At 46.0% G+C, this 10,219-nt stretch overlaps 1 protein-coding gene across 1 annotated transcript; it reads right to left on the reverse strand.

Moving 5' to 3' along the window:
* Positions 1 to 141: 141 nt before the first annotated feature.
* TSSK4 (testis specific serine kinase 4) lies at positions 142 to 2,350 on the reverse strand. Its single transcript, XM_090271877.1, has 4 exons — positions 2,126 to 2,350; positions 1,563 to 1,777; positions 796 to 1,177; positions 142 to 370 (listed from the first exon to the last, which is right to left on the reverse strand). The coding sequence occupies exons 1-4, from the start codon at positions 2,348 to 2,350 to the stop codon at positions 188 to 190; spliced, it is 1,005 nt and encodes a 334-aa protein (XP_090128003.1). The 3' UTR covers positions 142 to 187.
* Positions 2,351 to 10,219: the final 7,869 nt, after the last annotated feature.

Here is a 10,219-nt window from a genome sequence, read left to right on the forward strand (position 1 = left end):
AGCTACACTGAATTACTGGTTATAGGCCGTGGGCGGAGATCTACCTTACCCTCAGCAGTGTTCCTGCTCAGTTCCCCTCAAGAAAGAATGTCTGACGCCAGCTGATGAAGATAAGTCAGATTTAGATTTATTTTTGGCCCCAGACCCCTCCTGCTTTGCTCTTCTTTCAACCCCATCTCCACCACTTTCAGATATTGACTTCCAAGGATTGGTGGCGATTTGCCATGCTAGGTGGCTGGCACATGGCCTCAAGTAGCCTGATCTCATGGGTGGGTTGCTCAGGCTGGAACTTGACCACCCAGGGATCCTTGATGATATCCAGGATGGTGGCACGGTTGGTGGCTTGGCATAGCATCTGGAGGACCAGGTTCTAAGGTAGGGGAGAGAGAGGTCTTGGCTGAGCCTCCCATTGTGTCACACAGGCAATGAGCAAGGGACATAAGAAAGAAGCAGGATAGCCCATCACACCACTCTGATAGAAGGGGGTGTGGTTGGATTTTATCCTGAAGAGCCAGGCCTTAAACTCGTTAAGAGGGGAAGAGAAGGATGGATTCCTTAAGGGAATTCCTTGCAGAATCCCTTATAGCCAAAAAAAGATAAAGCTGAATCCTGCTCACCCGCTCTTATCTAAGGTATGGAGCCCACTGGTTGGTCCTTTAAGCCCTTCCCACTATTCTAGGGCGAGGCAAGATAGCTCAGGTGGAGAAGAGCCTTCTCCATGGTTGGGAGGCCTAGATTGGGTTCCCTCCCTATGGGTCATCCCTGAAGCCTCAGTTCTACTGGGGGAGCCAGCACCTTGCACTCCTGGGAGACGGACAAGTTAGTTGGAAAAGTGACCTCCTTCTGAGTCTCTTTCAGCAGCTTCTTGAGATTGGTGTCATCAAAGGGCAGACGGGCAACCACTAGAGTGTAGAGGATGACGCCCATGCTCCAGGTGTCAGAGAGAAAAGCGTTGTAGGGCAAGCCTAACAAGATCTCTGGGCAGGCATAAGCAAAGCTGCCACAGTAGGTCTGGCTGAGGTGGGTAAAGCAGTTCATTTGGCGGTATGAAGGGCTACTCTGCACAGCCTGGTTAGAAGGAACCATCTTGGCGAAGCCAAAGTCCGATATCTTCACATTCTCCCGCTTGTCCAGCAATAGGTTCTCCAATTTTAAGTCCCTACCAGCAGCAGAAAGGCTAGGGGTCAGGAAGAGGGCTTAGTATTAGACCCAGAGTTGAAGGGCCAGAGGCTAGAGATGAGGAAAAGCATAATGGAAAAGAGATACCATCATGAAGACACAAGGCAGAGAGGAAGGAAAGCCATGGATTTGTGAGCAGAGTCCAAAAAGGAGAGGATGATGGTACCTGAGGATCCCTGGGAGCTCAACATTTAATGTGAGCTCTGCTCAGTGGGTACTTAATAAATGTTCTTGACCAGGTGACTATTAAAATAGAGTTGATGAATGGACCTAGATACTGAGCAGGGAGGTCAAAGGAGGAAGAAACAGGGCAGGACACAGGAGACATGCATAAAACCCCACTGAAAGCCCGAAGGCCCTAGTCCAGGAGGTAGCACACTCACCGGTGCACGATGCCTTTGCTGTGCAGGTAGGCGATGCCCAGGGTCATCTGGGAGAACCACTTGCCAGCAAGGGGCTCAGAGCAGGCCCCATAGCGCTGGATCCATTCAAGGACATCACCACCCTGGGCCAGCTCCAGAATTATGTACACTCTGGATGTGGTCTCAATGGCCTGATAGAAGTTGATGAGGTACTTGTGCCGCAGGACTTTCATTACCTGGCCCCAGAGGAGTGGCCCATCAAACCTGAGAAGGGAAAACCCTGGCTGTGCTCCCAGCCCTCCTACTCTCCCAGTGCTGCTTTCACAGAACTTTGCAACAGGACCAAACCCTAGAGGGCTGCTGGCATGTGGGTAAACCCAGTCCTTTGCACTCTCACTTTTTGAGGAGCTGGAGGTGAATGGGTGGATGGAAAAAGCTTGAATTTATATCAAGTAATTTTTCGAGCTGCTTAGTGAGACATTCAGTTCTGGTTTGGGGGTTTCTGCCCCACCCCCCCTGCCATATCCCTCTGAGAAGACTTAACCAGTTTGGTACCAGTTCCCTTTTCCAGTCCCCCTTCCAACCTGTATCTCACGGGGCAGGAACTTGCTCAGATAGTCCTCAGAGGCCTTCTTCTTTGAGATGATCTTGACAGCCACTGTGACTTTCTGCTTTGTGTAGTAAGCCTCATACACTGTCCCATAGGAGCCATTACCAATGGCCTTGCCTACCTCATAACCATACTCCTCCATGACAGAGCGGGAGGTTGAAGTGGGTGGTGCTCCCTCCTTGGTGTCTCCCTTCCCCATGGTGCTGGGCTTGCTGAGAGTAGGGAGCTTTGCTACTTAAAAGCCTCCTTGTCTACTCAGAAAGCCAACACCCTGAGCCACTGAGGGCTAGGGTACCAAAGTGAAGCTAGTCTCCAGATGCTTGCCTGTGTAATCACACAAGTCTGGGATGTTGGGTTCAGCTCTCCACTAGGAACTTGGAGGGGAGAAAAGGGAGAAGCAATTTTTTGTCTCCAGTAGCTGTTACGTCTTTCTCCTCTTGGTTACGGAATTTCCCCAAGGCCCCATGTTCCGCAGACATCACAATTCACCTTCTATCCACTATTGGCCACAAGGCTTGAGAATGAAGTACAGTTTGGAACATATGTAATCATTCCCGGAGGCATCTTTCGCAATCCAGTGAGACTCTGTCCACAGATCTGGTCCCTACAGTCACTCATGTTTACTGAGCACCTATGTGCCAGGCAGTGTGATGAGTACTGGGATAAAATAAGCAATAAGGCTAATAGACCCTGTGCTCTGCTCCTAGACTTTATAATCCTTCATGAGAAACATGAGTGTGAGAATATTAAAGAGAATTACAAGGTTTTTCTTTTTTGGCTTAGGGTAACTTTTTGGCAAACTGAGCTAGGCTCAGTTGGGTGGTTCATCTGGTGGTCTCACCTCAGCTGGGATGGTTCGTTTCTGCTGCATATGGTTGCATTATCCAGCAGACTAGCCTCAGTTCCCTTACATAGTGGCACTGAATTTCAAGAGAAAAAAAAAAAAATCACAAGTTGCAAGACCAAACAAGGTTAGGCTCTAAAATCACAAAGTATCACTTCCATAACTTTATATGAGTAAAGACAATTACAAGTTTAAAAGTATCTTGTGGATTGAAGGGGTATAGAAATAAACTCCTCTTAATCCTGAAATTAATTTTTAAAATTTTATTCACTGAATTTTTTTTTTTTTTAAGAGAAACATTGATTTGTTGTTCCATTTATATAGGACGTCATTGGTTGATTCTCATATGTACCCTAACGGGGATCAAACCCACAATCTTGGCATATCAGGACAACACTCTAACCAACTAGCTACCCAACCAGAACTGAAGAAATGCATTCTTATCTTGCCTTCCATGACCCTGAACTCTGTACTTCATCCTTAAGTCCAAGGCATAAATCTGATTTTATTCCCATTTAAAACAATGTAATGTTCCATTAATCTCGAGATCAAGTCCAAATTCTTTTGTGTCTTCAAGACCTGACCCTGCTTCTCTCTCCAACTTTTCCTTCTAACATACATGCAATGCTCCAGCTGAATAGAACTGCTTTTCCTTCACTGTTCCCTCTGTTTTGGCAAACTTCTGCTCTCCCTTCAGGACTTAACTGATAAGCTGTTTTTTGGTTTTTTTTAAAGATGGTCTTTTTTTAAAAAATAATTTATTTATTTTTAGAAAGAGGGGAAAGGAGAGAGGGAGAGAAACATCACTGTGTGGTTGCCTCTCACTTGCGCCCCCAACTGGGGACCTAACGTGCAACCTAGTCATGTGCCCTGACTGGGAATCGAACCAGTGACACTTGGCTGATGACCTCTTTTAAGGAAGCCTTTACTGGCTGCTCAAGCCCAAATTAGATGTTCCTGCCTCCTGGATGCTCCTACCCCAATACTTTCCCTGTCACGGCACCTACCATAGTGACTGTAATTGCTTTTGTTTGCATCTCCCACTAAGCTGTAAGGGAGGTCAACTGACAATCAGATGAAGTCAGGAGTTTGAAAATGGGTTGTGGAGAATGGAAGAGAACCGATTTGGAAAATGAGCAGGATCACTGGGCAGCACTGAGGGCCCAACTGGGGTTACAGAACACGGTTTAGAGACACATGAGCTTAACACATCAGTGTTAAGATCCTTTAGCATCCTGAATATAGGTGCTTGCATACTGATATATAACTCAAGATTAAGGTTTCACTTGGCAGCTGCAATGAAAGAATGGAGGCATCAAGAACACAGGCAAGAATGTGGCTGAAATGACAGAATGCAGAATCTAAGCTGCATGGGTTAAAACAAGGTGAAAAAGCCAAAGAAGCAGAGGGAAGGGTTGTCAGTCTCAGTGAAATGCAAGAACAAATTTGGTGGGAATGACAGGATGAGGTTGTGGTCATAGAGGTGGGTGTCTGGGTTTAAGATTTGGGGGGAGCAGCAGGGGGTATGCAGAGGATAAAAGAAAAAGGGAAGAATCAGATGTCTTATATCTTCCATCCTCTAAAACAAAAACTCCAACAACAGATTATGCCATAGGCTATTGGTAAATTCCCATCATTGACAGCCTGACCCAGTTGGCAGGATGGCACCAAGTGCTGTTGGATGCTGGATCTACATCCTCAGTCTATCAAGATGAGCAGTTGTCCAGGGCACGCAGTGGTAAGGAGACCCACCCAGCCCTGCCTGTCTTCTGCTTCCCCAGATACACAGCTGGCCCCTGGATAAGTAGCTTGGTAGCACCTCTGTTCTCATCACATTGAGGGCACAGACGGGGGGCAGGAGGAGAGTAAACCAGTTTTTTCAAGGAACATGTGTTAAGCTGCTTACTGTATACAAAAGCACTGCTAGGCCCTGAGGATAAATTAATGTATGGAGTTAGCAATTAACAAGGGAAACAGACACATAAGTAGTAAAATAACAGTACAGAACTTGCACTGTTCAAAATAAGTCTCCACGGGACTTCCGGCCAAGGTGGAGGCCTAGGCTGACATGCTCCGTCTTCCTCCACAACTAAGAAGGAATACAACTACCACGAAACCAGAAATAACCAGAAGTTTCAGAAAATAAAGCTACATGGAAGTCCAATGTATGAAATTATAAAAAAGTGGTGCTCATCTGGATGGGTAGGAGGAACAAAGCCAGGGTGGAGAGGTCAACTGTGCTGGTGGCAGCAGCAGGACGGCGGTAAGCACAGACACCAGTATTTAAGGAGAGGGGCAGTAAGCACAGACATCTGTACTTAAGGAGAGGCGAGAAGTGCCTGGGGAGCACCCCTGGCTGCAGACCAGACCTGTCAGCTCGCGATTCCAATGCCGGGGAAGGCAGACCCCCATTGCCTCGGACTGTGAGGCCCAGAGGGCATGGGGACAGAAGAGGAGGCTCCCAGTCTCTCAGCAGAAAGTGAACAGCAGGAATCTATCTTGGACCCCCGCTTCCACAGAAAACGCCAGTGTGGTGAGAAGGGTCGCCCCGTTGTGATGAGTGCATAGGGCTCCACCCACTATAGCGTAGAAGGTGTGACAGCCCCACCCAGGAAGCAAAGGTAAACACAAAACGGTCAGGATGGCACAGACCATGAGAGAGATCCCAGTGACACAGCTGACTAGCCAGAAAATATCTAATCTAATGGCTCAGCAGATAGGAAATCTTTCTGAGGCACAGTTCAGAGCTTTGGTTATACAAATGCTTACAGACCTGACAGCAGATCTTAAACAAGACGGGGAAGGAATGAAGGCTAGTCCTGCTGAAATGAACAAAAACACATATGAAACAAGTGGTGAGGGAAAGAAAAACCAGGGATCAAATCAACAAATCGGAACATAGGGAAGGAACAAACACTCAACCAGTGCAGAAAGAGGAAACGAAAAGTGAGGAAAATGAGGAGAGGCTCAGAAACCTATGGGACAACTATAAGCGGGCCGACATCCAAAGCATAGGGTTGGCAGAAGGTGAAGAAGAACTAGAAATTGAAAAATTATGTGAAAAAATAACGAAGCAGAACTTCCCTAACTTGGGGAAGGAAACAGACTTACAGGTCCAGGAAACACAGAGAGTTCCAAAAAAACTAGACCCAGGGAGAACCACACCAAAACACATTCTAATCAAAATGTCAAAAAGATAAAGAGAGAATCTTAAAAGCAGCAAGAGAGAAGAAGAGAGTTACATACAAAGGGGTCCCAATAAGACTATCAGCTGATATCTCAAAAGAAACTGCGGGCAAGAAGGGACTGGCAAGCAACTAGAGGGGCACCAGTCCGGTGCGGAAGTTGGAGAGGTGCCTGAAAAAGGGGCGAGTGCTGGGCAGGCAGCATTGTTCCCTCTCAGACCCCTCCCCCACATACAGTGCCACAACGTGGTGAAACAGGTCTCCCTGCACTGAGGAATCCCTAAGGCTCAGCCCCTTACAATGTTACAAGAGCGACAGTTCTACCTGGGACGCAAACATACACAGGAGCCTGTCAGAATGAGGAGACAGAGAATTATGGCCCAAAAGGGGGAACGGATCAAGGTTCCAGTGGGAGAACTAAGAGACGAGAAGATAGCCAACCTAACAGATGAGGAGATAGCCTAACAGTCACAGAATTCAAAACACTGGTGATAAAGATGCTCACAGGCTTGACAGATATGCTGGAGGACAGCAAACGCATAAAAGTGAAGGGATGCTAAGTGAAACGAAGGAAAATCCACACAAAACCAATGGTGAAGGGAAGGAAACTGGGGTTCAAATCAGTGATTTGGAACATAAAGAAGGAAAAAAGTCAACCAGTGCAGAAAGAGGAAGCAAGAATTGAAAAAACTGAGGAAAACTTCCCAAAGTTTGTGAAGAAGATGGACGTACAGGTCCAGGAAGCACGGAGGGTCCCAGGAACGCTGGACCCAGAGGAGACCACACCAGGACACATCATGATTGAGATGCCAAAGGTGAAAGATAAAGAGAGAGTCCTGGGGGCAGGAAGAGAGAGGCAGAGAGTTTCCTGCCGGGGGTGGAGAGTGGGGTGCCTATAGGACTATCAGCTGATTTCTCAGAGAACACTTTGCAGGCAGGCAGGGACTGCAGTATTCAATGTGATGAAAGGCAACCTGCAACCAGGACTACTCTATGCAGCAAAGCTGTCATTTAGAATGGAAGGGCAGATGGAGTGCTTCCCGGACAAGATAAAGCTAAAGGAATTCATCATCACCAAGCCATTATTATATGAAATGTTAAAGGGACTTAAGAAAAAGAAGGTCAAAACTATGAACACTAAAATGACAAGAAACACAACTATCAACAACTGAATCTAAAAAATAAAAACAAAATCCAACTAAGCAAACCAGAATAGGAACAGGATCACAGGTATGGGGATCATTTGGAGGGTTATCAGTTGGGAGGGGCGGGGGAGAAATGGGGATATACTGCACGGATTAAGAAGCATAATTGGTTGGTACAAAATAGGGGGAAGTTAAGAATAATATAGGAAAGGGTGAAGCCAAAGAACTTATACGCACCACCCATGGACATGAACTAAGAGGGGTAGAATTGCTGGAGGGAAGGGGGGTACTGGGCAGAGGGGAGCAAAGGGAAAAAAAACTGGAACTACTGTAACAACATAATCAATAAAATATACTTTTTAAAAAATGTTAAAGAGAGGAAAAAAAAAAAAAGTCTCCAGCCCCGGCTGGTGTGGCTCAGTGGATTAAGCGCTGGCCTGCAAACCAAAGGGTCAGAGGTTCAATTCCCAGTCAAGGCACATACCTGGGTTGCGGGCCAGGTCCCCAGTTAGGGGCATGCAAGAGGCAACCACACATTGATGTTCCTTCCCTTTTCTCCCTCCCTTCCCCTCTAAAAATAAATAAAGGGGGAAAAAAAAGAAGTCTTCAGGCAGGTAAGTAGGGAATCTCAGATTGGGCAGTCTAAGCAGAGGAAACTACATGAAGCTTGCAGGCTTGAGAGAACATGACGTTTAGGAATTTTTAAAAAGCTTAATTTTATTCTCATTCCAGAGAGAGAGAGGTAAGGAAAGAGAAGCATCGACATGAGAAACACCTATTAGCTGCCTCCTGCACGCAGCACAATCAGGGATGGAGCCAGCAAGCTGGGCATGTGCCCTGATTGGGAATCAAAACTAGCAACCTTTAGGTTACAGGATGACACTCCAACCAACTGAACCATGCCTGCCAGAGCGACATTTAGAACTTCAACTTGAACCCAGACCAGTTAGCTCAGTTGGTTAGAGCAGTCCCAATATGCCAAGGTTGCGGGTTCAATCTCCCATCAGGGCACATACAAGGATCAACCAATGAATGTATAAACAAGAGGAATAACGAATTGATGCTTCTGTCTCTCTCTCCCTCTTCCTCCCTCTCTCTCTCAAATCAATAAATAAAAATTTTACAAAAGAATTTCAATTTGAATACAAGATAGGATTCCAGAAGGGGAATGTACCTAAATAAATAATTAAGATCCAGGTCTAAGAGACCTCACATGCCAAGGTTTTCTTTATCTTATGTACTCATACTCATGGTCAAATGTTGGTGTAAATCAAAATCAGATCTTGTTACTAAAAATACTGATGCCCAGTCACCCATACCCCCAAGATCCTGATTTAGTGGTACCCAGGTATCTATATTTTTAATAAGCTGTTAGCTGAATCTAATACACACTAAGGTTTGAGAACCACTGTTGCAGGAAAAAAGAACACCTTTAGGAGATAAGACACACACACACACATTCTCACAGCTGTAGCTTCAGAAATGGATCCGAGGGAGATGACCAAGAGACTAGCACGATGGTTGTCACAGTAATTTAGGTGAGAAGACGGACCTGAACTAAGACAGCCATGGAGGGCACGTATTTGGAAGATATTCAGGAAATAAGCAGAAGAGACTTGGTGGCATTGATCTGTGGGGGAGGGAGGGGGGGTGTTGAGACTGAGAAAGAGGCCCAGGTTTCTGGCTTTAGAGACCAGGTGGTTGCCACTTAAAAGGCTATCCAAAGCTGTTCTAAGCTACTTTAAAAAAATTTTTTTTTAAATTTCACCGGAGGATATGTTTATTGATTTGAGAGAGAGGAAGGGAGGCAGGGAGAAAGAGAGAGAGACATCCATCAGCTGCCTCCCATCCTTGCCCTGACCAGAGATCGAACCCCCAACCTAGGTATGTGCCCTGACTGGGAATCGAAGCCACTTTTTTTTTTCTCCCTTTGGTGATAAAGGAAAGGAGTCTTTATTCAAAAGCATCACAATTTTGGAATAACAGCTTTCTACATGCATCAGTCACTTAAGCCTATTAAGGCTAAACTCTTAACACCTGAGTTCTCCTAGCATTTCCCCCAGTTTTAATTATCTTATTTCTATAGAGTAGTTTACAAACTAAAACAACACAAGATACAAAAGCTACACAATTTCGGAAGACTAGCAGGCTTCTGCCTCAGAGGCTGTCCCCTCTAGAACACCCAAAGAATAAACCTGCCACCCTCTGCCAGGCCAGCCCAATCCTAGGCTGTGCAGAGTTTCTTCCCATACAAAATTCCGTCCATTGGGAAACACAGGCAGCTGCAGCACCATCATCCAGGCATCCTCGAAGACAGCCTGAGAGCCAGAGAGCCAGAGAGCCTGTAACAGAGCAAGGGGTCCCCAAAGTCCCCCAAAGCCGCAACCTTTTGGTGTACAGGAGGACGCTCTGAGGCACCTGGCCAGCGCTTGCTACTTTATAAATTACAAAATTCATTGTCTAAAAAACTCAACACCCTTCTTCCGGGAATTTCACCTCCTGCATTGAGGACTGCGTCAGAGAGAGATGTAGGTAAATGAAGGACTTTTCAGGCCAGAAGCCACTTGTGACTTTCGGCTTCCTTACATTTTGCTGTCAGGTGGCCAAAGGAAAAGTCACTGCCCACTGGTCTGATCTCCAGGGGAACTCCCCTAAATGGCAGATTCCCTTATAATAGACCTGAGACAGACAAAGGTAAACTTTTCCAGAATAACCTTCGCCAATACAAAATTAAGAGAAGTCCAAATACATATACATAGTAAGTAAGAACAAAAGACAGGAAAGAGACCAACGCATGTTAAGATTCTTTACCTGCAATTAACTATAACTCTGTCAGGCTGCCGAATTCACAGGGTGAAAGAGCATACACCCTGTTTGTGTGTGCCTGTATTTCA

This window comes from Furipterus horrens, unplaced genomic scaffold (assembly GCF_987537825.1).
Source record: "Furipterus horrens unplaced genomic scaffold, mFurHor1.1.pri manual_scaffold_3, whole genome shotgun sequence".
Taxonomy (NCBI): Eukaryota; Metazoa; Chordata; class Mammalia; order Chiroptera; family Furipteridae; genus Furipterus; species Furipterus horrens.